We start from the raw sequence: 22,725 nt of genomic DNA, 5'->3' as shown, positions 1-22,725 counted from the left end.
GACACTGGACGGGTTGTGGTGATTATTTTAATTTCAGCCTTTCGGTTGAGTCCTGTTCTTGTGTGAGGCAGAACAATGGTGCGGTTTCTCTCTCTCGTTCTGAGCTGGGACCTTTATCTGCCAGCCGGCTTCACACCATCAATGCCGTTCTGTCCGGGTGTTGAAACTGTGGGTGGACAAACCCTGTGAAAGTCTGTCTGCTGCTGCCGTCCTCAGAAAGACGCAAACCCGTCTCAACAGAAATTCACAACATTTTGGGGAAAATCTCACATTTTCTTTCCTTCCTGAGACGTTGAGGATCAGATTATTTGTCTTTTTTACGTTTATCTTCTGGGTCCTTTATAACCAGGAAGCTTGACGGAAAGATTCACAGCTGGAGTTCCAACGAATTATCAGACCGTATGAGTCAAAGTCTGTCAAAGGAAGTGTGGAAAAAATAAGAATCACATTGTTTCTATTTCAGCAGCAGTGGAAGGTCTTTCAGTTCATTTAGGTTTCTGTTTTCTCTCCACAACATTTTAGTTTTTATTTAAAAACTCCTGAACATTAAAATAGTTAGCTACAGAAATCACAGCACATTAAATGAAACCCTGAGGCGAATTCACCACATACTTTTTGTTTTGGTGAAGTATGTCTATCAGGTTGAGGTTTGGACTTTGACTAGACCATTGCAGCTTCTAGATGTGTGTTTGTGATGTTTGGCCTGCTTTGGAACCGTTTTCAGATTTTACACAGATGAATTCACATTTGACTGAAGGAGGTCATAGTTCATTAAACGATAATCCACATCACCATACATCCACCGCCGTGTTCAGCAGATGTTTGTCCCAGAATCTCATCCAGATGCAGCGCTGCTAACCTGCCGCCATCTTGTTTCTAGAGAGGAGACTTTCTCCTTCAGTCCTTCCCAGCTTACATACTAGCTCAGCGTCATGACCTTTAACCTTTAATCCACTTCATGCCCTGACATTGGGGTGAATCTGCAGAATAATTCTCTGTGCTTTGCAGAAACACATTATTACTGTTGTAGACAGAAAAAAATAATTTTTACATCCAGTTATTCACTACTAGAGCAACAATTTACTGAAACATAAGTCAAAGTTTAAAATGACTCAATGTTCTGCCTTTCACATCTGACCTGCTGTGAAACAGATTCATTCTGATGTGGAGGATTTTCACCAGATAAATAAAGTTCAAGATTCAAACTTTTCTGAATCTCGAACATTTTCAGAGTTCAGCTGAAGCTCTGACTCATGTTGGGTCAAACTACATGTCAAAGTTCATAAATGAAGACAAAAAAACCATTTGTAATCTCAGTGGAACATACCTGGTACAATAAAGGCTATGTGAGGGGGACGTTTGGTGGAGGGATGACCATTTTGCTTTAGCTTGTTTTGGAATTCCAGTAAAATTGACTTTTAATCATTTAGAAAACCAAGACATTTTGAGAGAATGGCCACATCTACAGGCTTCATGAGACTTCCTACAATAATAAACATGACAGATTCAAAATGGGACATCAGGAGCACGAGAAAAGACTTTCTGTCAAATCAGGACAAAACAGGAAAACGTTTACTAACATCAGCGTTGGATCTCAAACATTTTCATAATAAAAGCTGAGTGTTTCTCATTTTCCACACATAAAATCATGAGCTGCAGGTTGATCTACAGTCAGTAATTGCTTTTAGGAATAAAATACTGCATCACTCATAAGATCTGGTTTCCTTGCAGTGAAATGTTGGTCTGTTTGCTGCAGCAGCAGATCAGCTGATGTTTGTCCTGTTTCACGTCCAACATCTGTCTTCACCTTCATGACTTCACGCCTGGTGACGAGTCGGCGTTGTTTACTGTAGGCGTATGCAGGTCACACACACACACACACACACACACCCCCACACACACACACACACACACACCCCACACACACACACACACACACACACACACACACACACACACACACCTCTATGACGAGAATGACCGATCAAATGGTCTGTTTCATTTTTAAACAGAAGATCAGGTTAAACAGCAACAACTCTTCCTCAGGATGAACAGTAATATCTGCTGAAGTGAATTATTAATCTGGAGGTGAAAACTCTGACCTGGATACAGACTCAGGGTCAGAGGTGAAGGTTTAAACTGACAGGACAGCAACTGAGCATGTGTAGAGTTTACTATTTTATTCTTAAAATAATTTTTACATATTTGTTAAAACTGTCACCACATTGTGACAGAAACAGATGATCTATGAAAAGACGGATCTCCTTCACCTTCTTCCTGAGATACTACTGTCATCTGAAGAAATACACCAAAAACAACCAATCACAGCTGGGAGGAGGGGCCTAATGCTGTCAATCAACTTCATGTTCGCTGCTAACTATGCTAATGGTTGAGAAACAACTCATAATTACAGAAAAACCATTTATTTGCCAGCATCGATCAATGTTTCTGTACGGCGAATGGGAATGGGTGATTGACAGTGCTAAGACCCGCCTCCTGGCTCTGATTGGTGGCTTCTTGTTAACACTGAGAGAAGATAGAAGAGCTTCATTTTTTTCAGATGATCTGTCTCATAACGAGGTTAAAACATGGTGACTCTTTCAACAAATATGTAAGAAATGTTTTCTTTAATTCAATTAAAATATTTTATTGATCTCAAAATAAAATTAAATGTTGTAACTTGTATTAATTAAAATTATTCAAGGAGTTGTTGTAGATGTTGATGACTTTGGCAGGAAAGCTCTCAGGGCTTCGGCATTATTTCAGCTTTTCCAATGTTAATCAGCTGTGCCTTGTAAACCCCTCTCCCTCTCGATGCTATGGTTACACACCACAACAAGAGAGCAAAGCATAAAAAATATGACCAAAAATCAGTCCAAGTGCACAGTATCCAAAACAATCAGCAACAGTTGACCAAAAATAAAGGAATTGTTTCCCCCACAGAAAACATTCTGTCCTGTTTTGACACTTCAGGCATTCCGTACAGAGGAGATGGAGGGGGGCTGTGTTGAGTGCAAAATGTCTGTGGTTTCTGCACAGATGCATGAATCAGGGAATTTCTCTCTGGTTCTCAGCTGAATGTCTCTCCTGTTCCTGCTGGTTTGCCTGCAGCTGTTTCTGCAGAGTGAAAACGTGCTGATGCAGGAAAATCCTGCAGGTTTGATTTCTAGATGAAGTGACAGGAGAATAAAGGACGATTACGGAGAATAAAGCAGAATAACAGAGCATCACAAACTATCTGACAGAATCCAAACATGAAATTTGGATGTTAATTTTCTATCTGCAGCAGCATGTTTGTACTAAAGCCATTATTAACCATCATCAACAAGTCATTTAAATTCATGACTGCAAAGTTTACCAGGTCCAGGAAAAGCTTGGAGAAACTCTGGAAGGAAGGTTGATAAAGTTTTTAATACGTGGAATTAAAACTGTCAATTTGTTCCTGTGTTTTTATAGAACAAATCTCCAAGGAGACAAACTCATAAAGAAAAGAAACAATCATGATCAAACCTTATTGTCTTTGTTTAGTATTTGATTTTTATCATTTAGTTTTTATTTAAAGAGTGAAAAACAGTTTCATTATTGCTCAGATCAATCCCTCTAATTGAGGAGCAGTTGTTGATATTTGACCTCTGGTTTTATGAAACAAACTTTTTTCTCTTATTTCGGTTTGTTTCTTAAATTCAAACCATTTCTGTTGGATAATAAATATTTAATTAGTTGGATGAAAATAATCGGATGCAGTTATGAGTCACATAGTTTCCTAAGCAGGTTTTATATTCATTTTATAAGAGTTTCTCCACAATTTTGTGTATGAAACTATTAATATTATAATATGAGAAGTGATGCTGTCATCAGTTCCAACAATGATTTAAATGTATTACTCAGTGCTGGTCAGTGTCCTGGGCGTGTTCAGAATATTAGCTGAACTTATTCAGGTGTTTATAATGAATCATTTTCAATAAGATCAGATTAAACTTTCAGATTTGAACTGAATGTTTTTGTTTCTGGCTGATGAATTTCCTGGTAACTGCAGGTTACGTAAATAAAGGTGAATAAATTTAAACTAATAACTGAAAAGTGACGCGTCAGCATTTTCTCAGCCAGCGGGTCGGACCGGTTCTGTGCTGTGGATCTAGCAGCGGGCGCGGCTGCTGCTCACAAAGCCCTGAGCCGAAACAAAGATCATCAACATCATCAACACGTCCATCATCACGTTCATTGTGGCTCTGCCAAAAATAACTGGGCAGCTGAAGACAGGCTGCAGGCTGAGCTGCTGAAAAAACACTCATGTTGCTCTTCTTCTGAACTGATCATTATGCAAATCCTGGAGGATTTGCATTAGATTGCTCTTCCAATTTATGAGCTATATAATCAGCAAATTTTTTTGTTTTTAAAAAAACTTTCCTGTTTCTTAAACACAGACAGAAATATATTGAATTATAAACTTATTTGATGAATCTGCACCAGTGCAGCTGACTTAAATACAGTCAGCTAGAACATGTGAAAACAACTTTTATTTGTTCAAGTCAAACATGTAAAAACAAACTAAAACAATAGCTCGACTACGTTGGTCAAACATGTAAACATAAACGGTAACAAGCTTCTTTCAAATGATCAAAGGGCAACTAGGGATAATTTAAAGTATCAAATCAGACTGAATAGATCTGCCCTTATTAATCGAGATCTTTGTCACTAATTGAATTCCAACCAGTAAAAATATTAATATTGAATTGGAGCATCTCCAGTAAACATGAGGTTAAAGTCTTCAGATATATTAAACTTTATTTCATTAAAATCTCATAATATTTTAGTTTAACACCATTTATTCAGAAAGAATCTAAATTTGAGGAATAAATATTTTCAACATTTAAACTTCTCTAATGTTGTGTCTGTAACCATGATGGATAAAAAACACTGCTAAAACATTTTCCTCTCCTTTTCTGAGCTGGTCACTTTCATCTTTAACTGAATGATCCTGAAAAGGGTCAAAACAAAAATCAGGTTCATTGTTTTAATGAGGAAATGGAGAAATGTGGAGTTAAATTCGCTGGTGGATGAAATGTTTTTAGCTCTGCTGGTCGGTTTCTGCTCACAAACAGAGAGGATGACTTCATATCCATATCTATAATCTATAATCATAAAGGATCAATATAGAACAAAGCAACTGATAATGTTAAGAACGGAGGAGGAGAGGTGATGCTGTGGGCCTGGATGGATGGATGGATGGATGGATGGATGGATGGATGGATGGATGGATGGATGGATGGATGGATGGATGATGGATGGATGGATGGATGGATGGATGGATGGATGGATGGATGGATGGATGGATGGATGGATGGATGGATGGATGGATGGAGGATGGATGGATGGATGGATGGATGGATGGATGGATGGATGGATGGATGGATGGATGGATGGATGGATGGATGGATGGATCCTCATTGGTTCCAGAAATAAACTTGTTGGCTTAAAGTAAAGCCTGGAATAAAAACATCATCTTCAATATGGCTGAGACAATTAATCAGATTAAGATAACTGACCTGAAATAATCATCAACTGATTTAGTAATCTATAAATAGAAAACTCGAGGACACAGACTTTAAATGAACATTTATTTTATTCACAAAAGGAACTGAATTGTTTATTTGCAGGGTTTTATTCCAAGGTATTTGTTGACATGCAGTCAAAATGGAAAGCATGTGACTGCGGTTAGCAGAAAGAAAATGTCCATGATGGACAGAACCATCCTAATCCTACCCCTACCCTAAGACAAGAATGAGATGTGGCAAAGGTCTAGTCAAAGTCCAAACCTCAACCTGATTGTGGAAGGACCTTTAGGTGAGCTGAAACAAAAGTCTGCAACATTGCAAAGAAGTTTAGAGCAAAACAAAGTGAGAAACTGATGCATTTAATTGGTCAAAATATAAACAATAAAGTTTATTCTGGGCCTGAAAATCATTAAAATGTTTAGAAAAACACATTTAACATCTCAGTAAGAGCAGATCCTGAATATCCTGAGTACAGCTGATGTTTGGTGTGAGGAACATCCCATTTCATCCATCAGAGAAGGAAAATCAAACTGACTGAATGAATGAGGATCCATGATGGTTCCAGTATAACCAGCTTCTGACTGGCCCAGTTTCCGAGCCGGACCTCACAGGGTCAGTTAATCCGCCCAGCCGTTCTGACTCGTGACCCGGACGCTGCATGGAAATCACACTCTGCTTTACCTATTCAAACAGAGCAGGGAGGATGATGTCAGGGAGAGGTGTTTGGTTCGTTCACCTGCACCTCCCTTCTGGTAAACACACCGTCACACCTGACCCGATCCCGGATGTTCAGGCCCGATTACGGACACTGGAACCTTGGGGAAGTTCTGCTGCCAGGAGGAAGAAGATGAAGATTTCTGCATCAATGTCTGACGCATCAAAGGAAATTTCTGCAGAAGCTTTCGGTGAGGACGCAGGAATTCAACCTTCATTCCAGGGAAGGGTTGAGTCTTCTAGTATCACTTCCAGTTAAAAAGGAAGAATTTGGTTCTGGCACAGTTCTAGTGTCAGGTGACAACTGAAAAGCATCACTGTGATTATTTAGCTACACATATCTGTGCCATAACTATAGCAGAAACACAAAGAAGTATCACAACAGATCTATTTGTGGTTTTCTACTGACATGTCCGGCACAAAACCCCAAAACAACAAAATGACACCACAAAAACTTTGGGTCATGTATCATTACCTCTGCTTTCTGCGGCACAAGCTGATGGTTGAATACACAAGAGCAAAGTGACACGAGAAGAAAAACTTTTCACAAAATTACATGTTTCACTACAAAGTTATGTTGAATAACTAATAAATAACCAGCTATTCCCTCTGGATGAGGACAAAATAGGAATAAAAACCTGCAAAACCAGAAACAGGATGATGAAAATGTGTGAAATTAACTGAAATGTGACATAAAGCAGCAAAATTAAATTTAATCAAAATACATTAAGGTATAACTCCTTACATTTACTCAGAAACACATACTCGAGTAACTTTTTGGGAATTTATGGCAGTTGAACTACAACATAGTCTTTACTTTTGGTGAATAATATCTGTGGATCCTGACCCCACTGAGATTAGCTTCACAGAATACAGAATAAACATGTTTTAAAATCACCAGAGACAGTTTAAATCAGAGTGAGACATCTTGCTTCTACACCAGCTTTGTTGTTCTGAATAATTATTTTCTGATGAGCCATTTGGGGATCAAGATAATACAGTAAAGGAGATAAATTAATCACAGGAAGTACTTTACCCTTTTCATCTCCTGCTTCATACTGACGACCTGCTGGGATTAAACTAAATTATTGGTTTAATAATTTATATGTTGACAAAAATATTTAGAAAATTACTTCTTCTTGTGAATATGTTTTATTTGTATTGTCTTTATTATTTAAATACAAAAATTCAAACTGAACTTTACATTTTTTCAGTGTGATTACGGAATTTTAAAATATTAAATCAGACGTTATTTAATAACATAAAATAACAAATAAAAGTCTGTTGACTTTTATTTGAGTAAAATATGTCAATGTTCATTTGAACATTTAAGTTCAAATAAACTGGGCGAAAAAAACAATAAAGTAAAATCAGTATTTCTTTGCTTCTTTTACTCGTTGATTATTTTTGAATCACCAGCAGCTTTATTTTGAAATCCCTGAGCAGACGTGGGCTACTTGTTGTGAGCTGGTTGGCTTGGTAACGGCTGGAGGGGGAGGAGCCTGATTGCGGGCAGCCAATGAGAAGACAGGCTGCAACAGGTGAGCAGAAGACTCACACCTGACCTCCGGCTGCTGCAACACAACACCGCGCATTGGAGGCGGCTGCGGCGCGGAGAGGCGACATCCTGACGGACAGGCCGGGAACCAGAGAAGCCGGGACCATTTCAGCGCCCGAACAGAACCAAGCTGTCATTTACTCTCGTTAATCCGGAGGCAGGTCGGTGCGGATTACTGATCAGATTTAATCCGCTTTCTGCTTCAAAAATAGCGGCGATGCTTCAGGACTAGTTCCCGGTTCCAGGTCGATAGTCTCCCAGTCCGCCAGCACCATGATCAGCTCCGAGGGCCTGCGGCCGGCCCCGGCGGCAGGAAGCCGCTGGGGAAGCTCGCTTCCCGGCTGGAGGAGGTGAAGAACCCGTGGAGGGAGGGCTCCAAGCTGGAGCTGAGCCACAACGAGGCGGCGCGGCTGGCCACGGACGCGCTGCTGGAGCACGGGGAGAAGGAGTACCGGCGGGTCCTGGCCGAGGAGCGGGAGCTCAACTTCCTGTCCCCGCTGGAGATCCGCTACATCAGCCAGCATGCCGCCAGCAAGACCTCCGACCCCGACAGCGGCGACCGGGACGACGGGGACGCGGACGCCGTGTCCGAGCTGACCTCCGGGACTTACTTCCCCATGATGTCCGACGACGAGCCGCCGATGCTGGAGCTGGGCTGGCCCGAGACCCCGGTGCGGTTCGGACCGTCGGAGACCCAGATCTACTTCCAGAGGGACAAAACCCACAACATCAAGGACCTGATCGGTCCATGATCAACAAGGCCAAGAAGGTGAGGAGGTTCGGCTCATCTGGTACCAACTCGTTACATTTACTCAACTTTTTGGAAGAACTTTTTTACAAGTATTTTTACTATTTTTTCTTAATTACTGAACGAAAAACAAACATTTTTAATCAAAAACTCACCAAACTGCAGGTTCTGTTCCAGTTTTCAGGATTTGCCTGATTTTACTATTTCTGTTACTTATATAAATTATTATCATTTTGACCTTAAAATACCACATTTAAACTTTATATATTGGTCCACCTAACCCTGACCCTGAGGAAACTTTACCAAATATTTTTTCACTCATTTCTTGGATATGTTGAACTAATGCTGCTGATACTTGAGTAAAGTTTTGGGTTTTCTTCCCATCATGAAATCCTTCATCCAGTTTAAACAGTTGGTCACAAAATCACAGCATTAAATAAATCCACTTTTTTAAATTTCAAACAGGCTTTTAAAATCAGGAGAATAAATAATCAGTTGGACAGAGAAAATATGTCCAAGAACAAAATAATTATCTTAAAACTATTTCTCTGTGTAAGAAGGAGCGAATACTCCTTAATTTAAACAGTGGCATATAGATTTGTAGATAAAAGCAGAAATGTATGTATTTTGCTTTTTCTTTTGCTTTTCATCAAGAAATATTTACATATTTTCTTTTGTGTTTTCCTTAAACGTGCATTTTAAGAAATTGAAAAACAAAATGTCCATATTTCTGCTTTTATGTTTAATTATGTCAGTTTTTTTTCCTCCATACAAAGAGAATCAGCTGCAGATCTGTGAGATTAGCTGATTAATAACCAGTAGTTTAATCTAATCAGCTTCAGGTGGCAGATTTCCTGACCCGGGTTAGAACCAGAACCAGAACCAGTCTGAACTCTTCAGTGAAAACAGACTCGATTCATTTCCAATTCAAATGTTCCCTCTCTCTCTCTGAGGCTGTTGCTCAGCCCAAAATGCTGCGTTTGCGCTGCGTTGTGTCTGCAGACCAGCGGGTCACAGATGGTTTCGGTCCTGTTGCTTCCAGAGTCTCTGACGGCTGCAGAGCTGCAGATATAGACTCTCCGGTCTGATGGCGTCGCGGCGCAGGAGGACGCACAGCCAGAGGAAACGCTGCAGGTGTGTTTCCTCCAGCTGGCTGCGTTAATTTGTCTCCAGAGCCGACAGGCCCGGGCCAGCCCGACCCCCACCTGTTGCCATGTTGGTTCAGCTCTCATTGGGTTCTGAACCAGAACCCAGCAGCTGAGCCCGGATCAAAGACCTCAATACAAACTGACCTGGAAACTCTCAGGACGTTGAACCTGATGTTGGTTTCTGCATCTTTGGTTGCTTTTTAAAAACATTTTGAGCTCGTTTTGTCTGAAATAGTTTTAGTTTATTTTAGATCTTTCAGTTTTCTTGCTGTTTCTGAAAATGTTCTTCATTTGAATCAATCAGTGAAGTTTATTTGTGTCTCATTTCTGCAACAAGGCAGTTCAAAAACTCAAAAATAAAAGCATACGGTCACCAATTTAAGAACAAACATTTAGTCAAGAACCACCATCAAAAAAATCATCAACGCTCATAAAAATGTTGTTCACTGTTCCATTTATGATGAATCAGCAGCAGCTCTGACCAGCTGGGTTTCAGTCCAGATTTAAAGGAGCTCAGTGTTTCAGCCTGTTGCAGTTTTCTGTAAGTTTGTTCCAGATCTGTGTGATAGAAGCTGAACGCTGCTTCTTTGGAAGGTTGAGACAACAGCAGCAGATATTTAATGACTTTTGTGTTTTATAAACTATCAGAAGGATTGTAAGGCAAATTTGTGCTTTGAACTCCATTTCTGTTGTTTTCCTGCTTATGAAGTTCCTTCTGCAGGTCAAGGTCATGTTTCTGAAGCTAGCTTCTCTGTTTGCAGCCTTGCTTGTCAGTGGATCTCCCAGCAGCTGGTTTTACGGGTTGAACTTGCAGGTTAAACCTGCATTAGTAAACCCAGAACCCGAGTCAGACGCCGCTGAATCCATGGTTTCAGGTCGTGTTTTTTGTGTGACCTTTGACCTCCCTGACTGGTCTCTGTCTGGAGCTGTGAGCTGGTCCCAGATCAGCCTGGTCAGCTGCTCCGCTTGCAGACGCTGCAGCACGCGCTGCGCGTGAGTCACTTCCTCTTCCTGCGTCTGTAAATAAAGCAGTGGTTCCTCTGGGACCCCAGTGGTTCTTCTGGGCCCCCAGTGGTTCCTTTGGGCCCCCAGTGGTTCTTCTGGGCCCCAGTGGTTCTTCTGGGCCCCCAGTAGGTTCCTCTGGGCCCCCAGTGGTTCCTCTGGGCCCCAGTGGTTCCTCTGGGCCCCCAGTGGTTCTTCTGGGCCCCCAGTGGTTCCTTTGGGCCCCCAGTGGTTCTTCTGGGCCCCCAGTGGTTCTTCTGGGCCCCCAGTAGGTTCCTCTGGGCCCCCAGTGGTTCTTCTGGGCCCCCAGTGGTTCCTCTGGGCCCCCAGTGGTTCTTCTGGGCCCCAGTGGTTCTTCTGGAACCCCAGTGGTCCTCTGGGCCCCCAGTGGTTCTTCTGGAACCCCAGTGGTTCTTCTGGAACCCCAGTGGTCCTCTGGGCCCCCAGTGGTTCTTCTGGGCCCCCAGTGGTTCCCAAAGATTGGATTGGATCACTATAAAATCCTCCCCAAAAAGAAAAAAAGTAAACCAGATATAAATTTTTACACACATTTTGTTTTCAAACTCCAGTGAAATTTATTTGACACTTCAGGTTCCAACAAAACAAACTGCAGATGCCACTTTATTGTTTTTACATTAAATGCAACAGAAACTTCAGTTTGTTTTAAAGAATCGACTCATAAAACAAACCAGTTTTTATTAATATGCTGAAGTTATAAAATATCTCTGCTTCAGTGAAACATCCCAGAATCCTTTGCTGCATCACTGTCACATGACCAGCCCCATGATGAAAATCAATATTGATTGATTTACATATGAAACCAATTATTAATAATAATTGGGGGGAAATGGGTAAAATAGAATATTATTCAGTTAAAAATAAAACTATTTGTGCTTTTTATGAGGTTTTGTTCTGTAAATAAGCAAGAATATTTAGCAAAAGGTTTAAAATGAAGCGGCAGATTAACTGTGGAAGTGGGAGACAGTGGAGTGTTTGGTCGTTGAATCTTTTTGTTTTTGTTGCTTCCTGTCGGTTCTCTTGCTGCTTCAGGCCCGTTTCCTCTCTCTTTGTGTTTTGGATCTGAAGGAAATAACAAGCAGAGGTGGGAGTGGGAGTGGGAGTGGGAGTGGGAGGGAGTGGGAGTGGGGGAAAGGGGCAGTGAAGGAGTAAAATCCTCCAGGATGGAAAGTATTCAGCCTCCCGGTTCTGATGGAAGTCAGAATAAATCTTCTGCCTCCAGTTGATCAGAAATGATCGATAATCTCCTGGTTGGTCGTTTCTCAGAGGAACTGATTGTGGTTATGGGTTGACTGGTTGCTGACTGGTTGCTGATTAGTTGCTGACTGGTTGCTGGCTGGTTGCTGATTAGTTGCTGACTGGTTGCTGATTGGTTGCTGACTGGTTGCCTGGTTGCTGATTAGTTGCTGACTGGTTGCTGATTAGTTGCTGACTGGTTGCTGATTAGTTGCTGACTGGTTGCTGACTGGTTGCTGATTAGTTGCTGACTGGTTGCTGACTGGTTGCTGATTAGTTGCTGACTGGTTGCTGGCTGGTTGCTGACTGGTTGCCTGGTTGCTGATTAGTTGCTGACTGGTTGCTGGCTGGTTGCTGACTGGTTGCCTGGTTGCTGACTGGTTGCTGACTGGTTGCTGACTTTTTGCTGGCTGGTTGCTGGTTGGTTGTTGACTGGTTGCTGGCTGGTTGCTGACTGGTTGCCTGGTTGCTGACTGGTTGCTGACTGGTTGCTGACTTTTTGCTGGCTGGTTGCTGGTTGGTTGCTGGCTGGTTGCCTGGTTGCTGACTGGTTGCTGACTGGTTGCTGGCTGGTTTGGTCACGCTGTCATCTGAGCTGTGCTTGATGGAAACTGAGGCCCCACAGCGGAGCGATTTGGCCCCTCGGGGCCCAGAAACCGGCTCATCAGGTTATAGCAACATAATAATATTCAAATATATTTCCTTTTATCTGATGATTTCATAAATGATAAACATGCAGGTTCTCAGGAAACACTGACTGCAGCTTTCCTCTTCCTTTCTGCCCTTCATTTGTAAAGTCAGATGGAGTAAAAACTCTGCTCACATTTAATTTGGTGAGTGAAAGTTAGAAACCTGCTGCTTCAGATTCTCATCTCTTTACAGAATTAAACGTTTTTTTCTCTGATCTGAGGGGAGCTTTGTTGCAAAAGTTTGAATAATTTGGGTCATGAAAGCAGGAAGTTGAATATTTACCCATTTTGGACCAAGATTCATCTGTCAGAGGAGATCCAGATCATCAGCCCTCCACCACTGAGCCTTGCAGTTAATCAGACGGATTTCTCCAAACATTGCGCTAATATTATTATGATCATTATAAATAATACAATAATTACTAAAGCTCAATATTAAAACATTTCTTTGCTCAGTTTTATGTCTGAAATCATCTGAAGTTGAAAGTAAAACTCTCTCTGGAGAGTTTTCTGTAAAGGAAACCTCTGAGGTCCGGATCAGAACCGGCACCATCTGAGGTCCGGATCAGAACCGGTACCATCTGAGGTCCGGATCAGAACCGGCACCATCTGAGGTCCGGATCAGGACCGGTACCATCTGAGGTCCGGATCAGAACCGGTACCATCTGAGGTCCGGATCAGAACCGGCACCATCTGAGGTCCGGATCAGAACCGGTACTATCTGAGGTCCGGATCAGAACCGGTACCATCTGAGGTCCGGATCAGAACCGGCACCATCTGAGGTCCGGATCAGAACCGGTACCATCTGAGGTCCAGATCAGAACCGGTACCATCTGAGGTCCGATCAGAACCGGTACCATCTGAGGTCCGGATCAGAACCGGTACCTTCTGAGGTCCGGATCAGAACCGGTACCATCTGAAACCACAGCTGACTGAGTCCCGTGTCTCTACAGGTCATCGCCGTGGTGATGGACATCTTCACTGACGTGGACCTGATGTGTGACCTGATGGAGGCGTCCAACAAGCGGCGAGTCCCCGTCTACATCCTGCTGGACGAGAAGAACCTCAGCTACTTCACGGACATGTGTGTGGCTCTGGACATCCAGAACTCTCACCTGAATGTGAGTGAAACGGGTCTGGACCTGCTGGCCGTCCAGCTGCATTTCAGGAAGTGATTGTTTTGTTTCTCTCATGGTTGTTGGGTTTTGCTAACTTGTTGCTAACAGCCAAGTAAATTGTCACTTCAGAATATTTCTGTAAAAACTAAATAAATCAGGGGAAGCTAAATGTGCTAAATGACATCAAAGTTGGCAAAAACACTAAAGACCAAATGAAAAATTTGCTGGAGAAAAGCGGAAGATTTCCCAACACAACTTTTCAGTTCTGTGTTTTTCTGAAAAAATGAATGATGGCCATAAATCATCCACAGCCCTGATCCTGGTGCGCTGCGCTATTCCAGAGAGGTTTTGTGCTTTTAATGTAGATAATTCCAGTTGTTTGCTTCTTTCTATACAAACTCCATAAGTGCTGCTCTCTGGTTGATCTTGTTGTCCTGTTTCCACGCTGAGAGCGATTATTTCCCTATTATTTTTGGTCCATGCAGAACATGCGGATTCGCGGCGTCTGCGGCGACACGTACTGCACCAGAGGCGGGAAGAAGTTCACCGGTCAGGTCCTGGAGAAGTTCATGATCATCGACTGTGAGGAGGTCATCGCCGGCTCCTACAGGTGAGACGGCAGCGTTAGCTGCTGTGGTTACACCAATAAACTTTTCCAGTTGCTTTTAGTCTCAGTGGCAACAAATAAACATGAGATTTAGGAACAATCAGACCTGTTATCAGTCAGCCCTCCATGTTTTAGCAGAAAAATGGGAACGTTTGTCTGGAGCTGCTCTGTCCTGCAGCCTGACGTCTGCTTTGCATCTCACTGATACGCAGCACAGACACACAAAGACTCAGATGAGTTTGCAAATTCTTGTGGCGAAGCTGATTAAGCGACGTCGTGCAGCAGAGCTGTTCTCCTGAAGCTGCTGGTGGTTAAAATGGTTCCAGAAATATCCCAGTATCACCTGAGATAAGAGAGGGCAAAGGTAATCCAGTTTAAGCTCATGGTTTTCCCCTTCTGATCAAGGTCAAAATGTTTCTGCTTTAAATGAAGCAAACAGATGAAATGAACTAAAACAACCTTCAGTGTTGTTGTTGTGACCTGGTAAAGCTGCAGCCATCTTGTCCCGGTCCAGACTTAACAAGAACCCACTCTCAGTTTAGTTACTAAAACTGAATTAGTTCATGTTCTTTGATCCACTCCCAAATACTCTGAACCAAGTTCACATTCCTAATATGAACAAGTTAATTTTATGACAATTTTAAAATAAAAGATGTCAGCTAGCATAGCAACCAGCCTTCATTCAGCTGGTATCCTCTGTTGTTGCTCACAAACATGGACCAGATATAAATGTGTCCATGATCAGACATTTTCATGTTTTAGTTGTTGGAAAGTGAAGCTAAAAGTGTCAAACTAAGTTGATAATTTTAGCTGTTTGAAACGTAACAAGGTCGTGTTCCTCTCGTGTAAAATCCAGTTTCTGTTTAAACACGTTAGCTGACAAAATCTGTGCTGATAGTTCAGCTAAAATTACCTCGACAGCAGCATTGGACGTGACAGAATGTGGTAAACTGTGACTTAATTTGTCTGGCAGTCCCTGCCTGCAGCAGGTCCTGCAGCGTAAGCACTGAAACTTTTTCCCTATCAGACAATCCAGATACGAACCTTCAGTTTAAATTATGTTTAAAGCAAAGAGGGAGAAGCTGTGGTCAAGATTCCCACGAACACTGGAACGTGACACAACCGAGATCTGACATGTTTTCTACAGAAATAAGTTAATGTTTGTGGGAAACGTTTCTCGGTTTGGATTTTTCGTTTTCAGTCAGAGCTTCTTTCATGTTAAGCTCATTATGCATAAAACACCATAAAGTTCTCTGAAGACACTCATAAATCCTGGATGGTGGCGTATTTTTGGTTCAGATGAAGTTTCTGCGTGAAGTTGTTGTTCTAAAAGGAGCCGTTGCGTGATGTGAATGTTCCAGGCAGAACATTCACATGGTGTCGGCTCTGCTGTCAGTTACTCATCATCCTCCGCTCAGACTGAGCTCCATTGTCTCCAGACGTCCGTCCAAACTGTGTTATTGTCTCTTTTGTTGTGTGCAGAGACTTTCCTGCTCACATCGTGAGGACTTGACTTCCTGTCATGGACAAACTGTGCGACCCGGTGAGGAAACGGGTTCGGTTTTGGAGTGAAAACTGGGCTCGGTGCGTAGCGATGTCCCCTGAAGCGAAGCCGAGGGCGTCTGAGTGTAAAATAGCCGTGAAGCTGAGACTTTGTTTTTACCAAGCTGTTGTCACAGATCAGCTCAGAGGAAGTGTTGATCATTACTCCATGTACTTGACGGTGTAATTATAACTCCTGCCACAGCTTGTAAAACCCCAGGCTGTCACTATGAGGGAGCAGAAAGTTTGCTTGGAGTTTGAAGGCGACGTATCTGTGGCGCTGCAGGTCCAGACGGGAACTGAATTTATTGGTTCCTTCTCGATTCTCATTGAGTTAGGAAATAAACTCCTTCATTCAAATTATGCACCATGTTGTTTTTGATTCAAACTAAATAAAAACGTGCTTAGGCAATGAGAATCCATCTGTCAAATTAACATTTCAACATGAAATGCAGCTTTCATGTTGCTAAGCAACAGGTCAAATCGGTTGCATGCTGTGCGGTCAGCGGTTTGAGGACGTTGGAGGCATTTCCTTGTTCTGCTGAAATAAAAGGAGGAAATATGGAAAATCTAAATATTTCTTGCAGCATTTCTGCCGTGACGCCATCTTGGATATTTTCTACAGCAAAACACGGGCAGTGGATACGTTATGAGAACCTTAAACAGAATCGAACGACTCTGAACTACCCAGAACCGTTTCTATACAGGAACCGGTTCCCCAGCTGCAGGGCTGGGTTGGGTCGGTTCTGCTGCTCTGCTGATTCTGGAATGAAGACAAAAAACTGATCAAAACTTTTCAGTCAGGTTTTACACACATTCCTTCAGCTGAGTTTCCTGCAACAATCAGACAAATTAGACATCAACTTTGCATCAGTTCAAAATGTTTAATGATAAATAGATGAATAAAAATTAAAACAAAGGTTATTTTTTCAGTATGTCTTAGTTAGTTTCATAAGCATTTCCCAATTAATTGCAATTTTATCAGTTAACAAAATGTTTCCTCAATTTTTTTTTTTGTGAACTACAGTAAACTCGGTTTTGATTATTTTTTTCTGCTACTAACATCGGCTTTAAGGACGAAACATTAACTTCTTGCTTACCTGTGGAAGCCAGGACAGGTGGCAGGCCGACGAGAAAGCGAGTGATTCACCTCACCTGCTGGTGGTCATAATGTTTTGCCTGATTGATGTATATCTGCTGCATGTTTTTTTCATGGGTAAAGATGCAGATTATGATAAGATGAACAAAAGGTTCATCATTAATAATTGATCAACATGTTTATTAGCTGAGCTGCTAACTGGAAAATTACATGAAATGTTCCAGGAAGTCGTATCGTAACTACACTAAACATGTTTTATAAGTTTATGGCTCCGTTGATAAAGCAGATTTTATGTTGGCTGCGGTTCCATCTGAGGAGCCGTCATGGCGAACGGCGAGTCCCTGATCAGCAGGTTCCTCAACCTCTGGTTGTTTTCCTGCTCAGCAAGTTCAGCAACTTTCACATCTGAGGAAAAATGATTTCTGCTGTTTCCTCTGTAGAATAATAATAAATAAATCAAAGCTTTCGAAACCAACTGAAGGGTTGGCTTAGCAGGTGTGACGCCACCTGGAGGAAAAACTGTCTGGAAAAAGTTTTATAGACATAAAAACTCTCCAAATATGATGTTTTTTTTATCATGATTTATTTATTTAATGAGCTATAAGTGGGACATAATTATCTGAATACAGTGAGAAACAGCTGAGAAGCTACATAGTTAACTCTATATTTTTGTAAATTTGACTTATTTTAGAGATTTTGATAGAATTTTTTTTATAAAACTTAAAGTGCATAGTATTTTTCTTATAAAAACAGAAATGAACTGATTCTAATTTTGTTACTCTATATTTGAAGAAAGAAATGCCCATTCTATTACATTTTATTTTATTAAAGATTCAACGTAAATCAAAATCTAATAATTCTTAAAATATGTATTCTTGTTGTTGTAATTCAGAGATAGATGGTGTTATACCCATTCTTATTTATTATAGTTATAGAATTTTTAGATTGGCTAAAAATCTAAAGTTTTTTCTGTAATTCAAGCAAATGAACAATTTGAAAAGATAAAAGTAATAAAAATGTAGGGAATTTTTCAGTTTATTTTGCTAATAATGACATCAACTTTGCATCAGTTTAAAACCATGTTAGATATGAAAACATTCAGTTTAAAATAAGAAACATTGTTTTCATATCTAACATGGTTTTAATAAATAATCACTTTCCATGAATCACCTTTTTGCTTTCAGGTTGAATTCTGGTGACATCAGATCCAATATCTTTATTAACTGATGTAACAGAACCGAATGAGGTTTTACAGCTGACTGATGAGTGAGTGAATGTGTCTGGATGTAATTAGTCGTCGCTGCAGCAGGATGAAGGTCGGCTGGACGGCGAATGAACTGATGAGTCACAGCTGTGACTCGTCATCTGCCAGGAAACGGTTAACTGGCTTATCAGCTGGAGGGAGATCATTTACACTCAGTACTGATAGATGCTCAGTGCGTTTTATCAGTCCTGCACATATAATTTTATTGTCCTGATTGAACCAACCCGAGTTAATGGCTTCACTCCGAGCCCCAGGAGCAACCCAACCCTAATTTGTTACCAGAGCTGTCAGACGCTCCTACCTGAGGGTATCTGTGGAAACTTTCCTCCGTTTTCCTCCTGATTGTTAGATTGTAGATGATAAAAGGTCCTGACTTCCTGTTGTCTCTCCCTGCAGCTTCACCTGGCTGTCGGCGCAGGTGCACAGCAACATGGTGATGCATTTCTCAGGCTTCATCACCGACAGCTTCGATCGGGAGTTTCGCTGTCTGTACGCCGACTCGCAGATCATCGACAGGTTCAACCCAGAAGACGAAGAGATGCCTTATTATCCGTCATACCAGGCCTTCCAGGCCCCAGTGATAGGCCTGGGGCTCGGCGGGCCGCCGGGTCTGGATCTGCACTCCGACAGGTAAGAACGACGTGTCCAACATGGCGGACGTTCCATGGAAACATCAAATACATCATAGAGGGAAACATTAAGAATCGCTATCATTTTAAAGACATTAATAAATGTTTCCAGAGGTCAGGAAAGGTCAACCAGCCTCCTCTCCTTCTTCATATCGGACAAAATCAACTTGACTGTGATTGTGCAGCAAAAATACCTTTGTGCTGCTTTTGCTTTGAAAATGTTAATGAAAGTTTAAAGGTCAAGCAGCCCCCCCACTAACCCAAACCTAACAAACAATTGCCTTAGATTTTTATGAACATCTTTAAAGTGATAGCAGCACAAACATTTTTTGCGGCACAAAGAAACATTTTTTTGCGGCACAAATATTTGACAAAATTTTATTAGATTTGAAGAAGGTGCCAATGATTTTGAGTGTCATTCATCTGCAGAGATCTGCTTCTTTATTCTGTTTAATTATTTCAACCACAATCTGAAACAGATCGTGGAAAACATTTACATTTTTCCGTCGTACGGGAAAGGAAACCCTAAATATAAAACCTTCCTGCTTCATCTCAGTATAATTCAAACCAGCTGCACCTTCACCACCTTATTCACAACATTTTTATTTTCTGCTCTTGTGTTTGCTCACATAAACTATATTTTAATGTCATCAAACTCTCATGTTTTAGTTACCAGAATGAGAATTTCCTAAGCGAAATAAAGGATCCATTTGGTCTAAATGTTTAATTACAAAGTTAAGAGTGTAAACAAGCACTAAGCTGGGACTTTGTTCCTCCATTTTCTCTCCAAACTGCCACTCCCTGCCTGCAGCAGGTTCTGCAGAGTAGCAACAGGAACTAGAATCTGTTCACAGGTTTAGAGCTGCAGTTTCTTATTTTTATCAAAGACGAGTTGAAACATTAACATGTCAGGAGGATCAGGTCCACAGGACGTTTCCCAGGTGAAATGTTGTGACTCAGATTTGCTCCGTTTACAGTTGTTGTTTGCAGACTGAGTTTAATGACGCCATATTTTGCTCAGTTCATGTTCATCATGTAAAAACCAGGCCATTCGGTCCAAAGTTCTCCAAACGTCAACAAACTAATTCATCTGAGTTTATTTGAGGCTGTCGCTCTGAAGCTACCTGACTGACTGAAGGCTCAGAGGCACATCAGCAGTCGGCCTCAAACTCATTACAGTTGAACTTGGTGTTTGTCTCAACAAGCCAACTGTTGGATGTAACCACAGAGAGAACCGGGTCACTGCAGCTCAGTGGAAAGTTTGATTCGATCTGGTCGATTTGACCAGAACCTCAGGAAAAAGTACCAACCCAGTAAAAACAGGCTGAATTCGGCACCTTTAGAGTCTAACTGACCAAGTTTGAACATTTCCACCAAAGTGTGCGGAGCTAAATTAATTTTATGATTTCATTTTTCTCCTTATTTCTGTTCATTTATTTTGGATGTTTCAGATGTTTTCCAGTTTTAAATATTAATTAGAATTAAAAGTTTATTGATCTTTGAGCATTTTTACCATTATATGAATTTAAAATGGTCTCAGAACAACATTATTCATGACGGGCCTGTATCAGTTTTTATAGAACCGGGTCGGTACTGGTACCGTCTCTGTTTCTGTTCCTTGTTGATCTCGACTGTCTTTCGTCCTGCAGGCAACGGGACCGGAGTTGCTCTGAAAACTCCAGCAGCCAATCAAGTAACAGCGTGTCCAGCGTCAAGGTTGCTCCGGGGATGACCTCCAACAACATCTACAAGGTCACTCAGGGTCATGAGAAGAAGGAACCCGTCGGCTCGTCTCTGCAAAGCCCGGAGAGGAGAGTCGGCGGTGGGCTGAGGGTGGGAGGCCTGAGCCCGGGAGTCCGAGGTTCTTCTAACGGCGGAACCGGTCACAACCCGATCACCGACCGCCAACTGCCAACCTACGGCCAGTCAACGGCCATCGAGTGGAACAAACCCAGCTCAGCCGAACTGCTGCGGGCAAACATTGGTGGCGCTTCCACCAAATTTCAGGGATTGGGTTTGTATGACCACAAGCCCACCTTGTTTCAAAGTTCTCCAAACTCAAACCTGAACCTTAAGATCCAGACGCCGTCGCCCGTCAACGAGCCCAAACTGCCCCCAAAGCAGAGGCCCACCGGCCAGTACCACAACAAGATGTCCGACAAGCTGCTCTTCTCCTCCAAAGAGAAGGAAACCTTTAACTTCCGGCGGTCTCCGTCCCCGCTGAACTCCTCGCACTGGGGCGGGCCAGAACTCTCTCAGCCAGAGCCGGAGAGCCAGCAGTGCCCGCCGCCGCCGACGTCTCCGCCGGGCCTCATGAGCCGCCAGGACCAGAAGCGGATGACGCTGGGCCACAGCAAGCTGGACCTGGTGAACCACTACAACAAGCTGAAAACGAAGCAGGTCTACAGCCGCTTTGAGCTGAAGAGCAAAAAAACTGAAGGACCGTCTGCGTCCTGCCGCACCGTTCAGACTCAGAGTTTCTCAACCTTTTAACTTTTTATTTCTTTATTATCTTCCACAGCCGGAAAACATGTAAAACTTTCTAAGTCGGCCATTTTGGCTCCGAGAGACTGTTCAGTTTCCTCTTCATGGAAATGAGGACCTGTCGTTTTCTACAAGGGTGTTCAAAGTGCGGCTCAGGGCCCATTTGCAGCCGTCTGAATGACCTTGTGCGGCCGCCGTCCTCAATCCAAGGATAGAAACTTTTACATCTTGTAGACCAAGTTTTTAACAAGCTTTTTTTTATTTATATTTTTATTGCAGATATAACAGCTTATAAAAATATGAGGTACAAAAATAGATTCTCTTATATTAACAACTTTTTTGCATTTCTTTTACCTTTGGAGTAACGAGAATCACAAACATTGATCTGATTTCTCAAATGCAACACATTCAGCCCAAATAAGAAAACCAAACTTCAAAAGTCAGAAACTTATGATAATGCAAAACCTTTTATGTTTTGTATCTAAAATGACTTAAAATTTCACTTCATTATTGAACAGATACATTTAAAAAAAGGCTCAAGAAGTTTGTTTTAAAATACTTTTGCAGTTTGGACACCACATATCTGTCACCAGTGTCAGCGGTTGAAAGAGATTTTTCTGTATTAGATTATCTTATATAACATTTATTCTCTAGAAAAATGACCATCAGTTACTGTTAACTCATACTCTGGAAACCGGAGGGCGTAGCAACGAGCTAACACTGGATTAAACCTTCAGGAACGTTTGACTCTACATGTTGTAAATAAATGCAATCTTATGATAATTTCACTGTATAAAGATTTTATTTTAAAACTTATTTTAACTGCCCCTCCCTTAAGTGTTATCTACTATTATCATCAATCTGAATTCAAGATATTTTAAAGTCTTAAAATAAAAAATATTAAAAAATCAGGTAATTTAAATGAGTCTTGTTGAAATTGACTCAATAATAAAGTCATAACATTAGGATTAAGCCATAACATCTTGGGAAGTTACGTTTTGCTCTCGGTTTTACAAATTAGAAAATATTTAATCTTTCATTACATCAGCATCAAGTTGTTATCAGCAGCAGAACAACAGTGGAGTCTGTTTGGAAAGACCCACCTGGACCTGCTGGGCTGGTTACATCACATCTTGATAACTTTATCAAAGCTTTTTCTCATCATTTTTCATCTTCATTCAGCTAATTTTATCACTTTATTCTCACAATTAAAAATCCCCAAATGCTCTGTCGTAGCTTCAGTTAGAGGCTGGAGGCTAAAAGGCACAAAGATTTCCAAGTTTATTGTTTTCAAATTATTTTATTAAATTTCAG

The 22,725-nt window shown here is 41.6% G+C and overlaps 1 protein-coding gene across 1 annotated transcript; it reads left to right on the top strand.

The window, feature by feature from the left end:
- The first annotated feature begins 7,828 nt into the window (after nucleotides 1-7,828).
- Nucleotides 7,829-21,650, top strand: LOC129356372 (protein FAM83C-like). The gene is given in 7 exon segments (XM_055025969.1): nucleotides 7,829-8,131; nucleotides 8,134-8,562; nucleotides 8,565-8,596; nucleotides 13,622-13,789; nucleotides 14,272-14,396; nucleotides 18,695-18,928; nucleotides 20,577-21,650. Coding segments are annotated over 7 exon segments (1,863 nt in total). The 5' UTR covers nucleotides 7,829-8,100; the 3' UTR covers nucleotides 21,421-21,650.
- The last annotated feature ends 1,075 nt before the right edge of the window (nucleotides 21,651-22,725 follow it).

The sequence above is a fragment of the Poeciliopsis prolifica genome, unplaced genomic scaffold, assembly GCF_027474105.1.
Source record: "Poeciliopsis prolifica strain line A6 unplaced genomic scaffold, Auburn_PproV2 SCAFFOLD168, whole genome shotgun sequence".
NCBI classification, from domain to species: Eukaryota; Metazoa; Chordata; class Actinopteri; order Cyprinodontiformes; family Poeciliidae; genus Poeciliopsis; species Poeciliopsis prolifica.
Note: the sequence above shows the minus strand (reverse complement) of the source record. Positions and strands in the feature narration are given on the sequence as shown.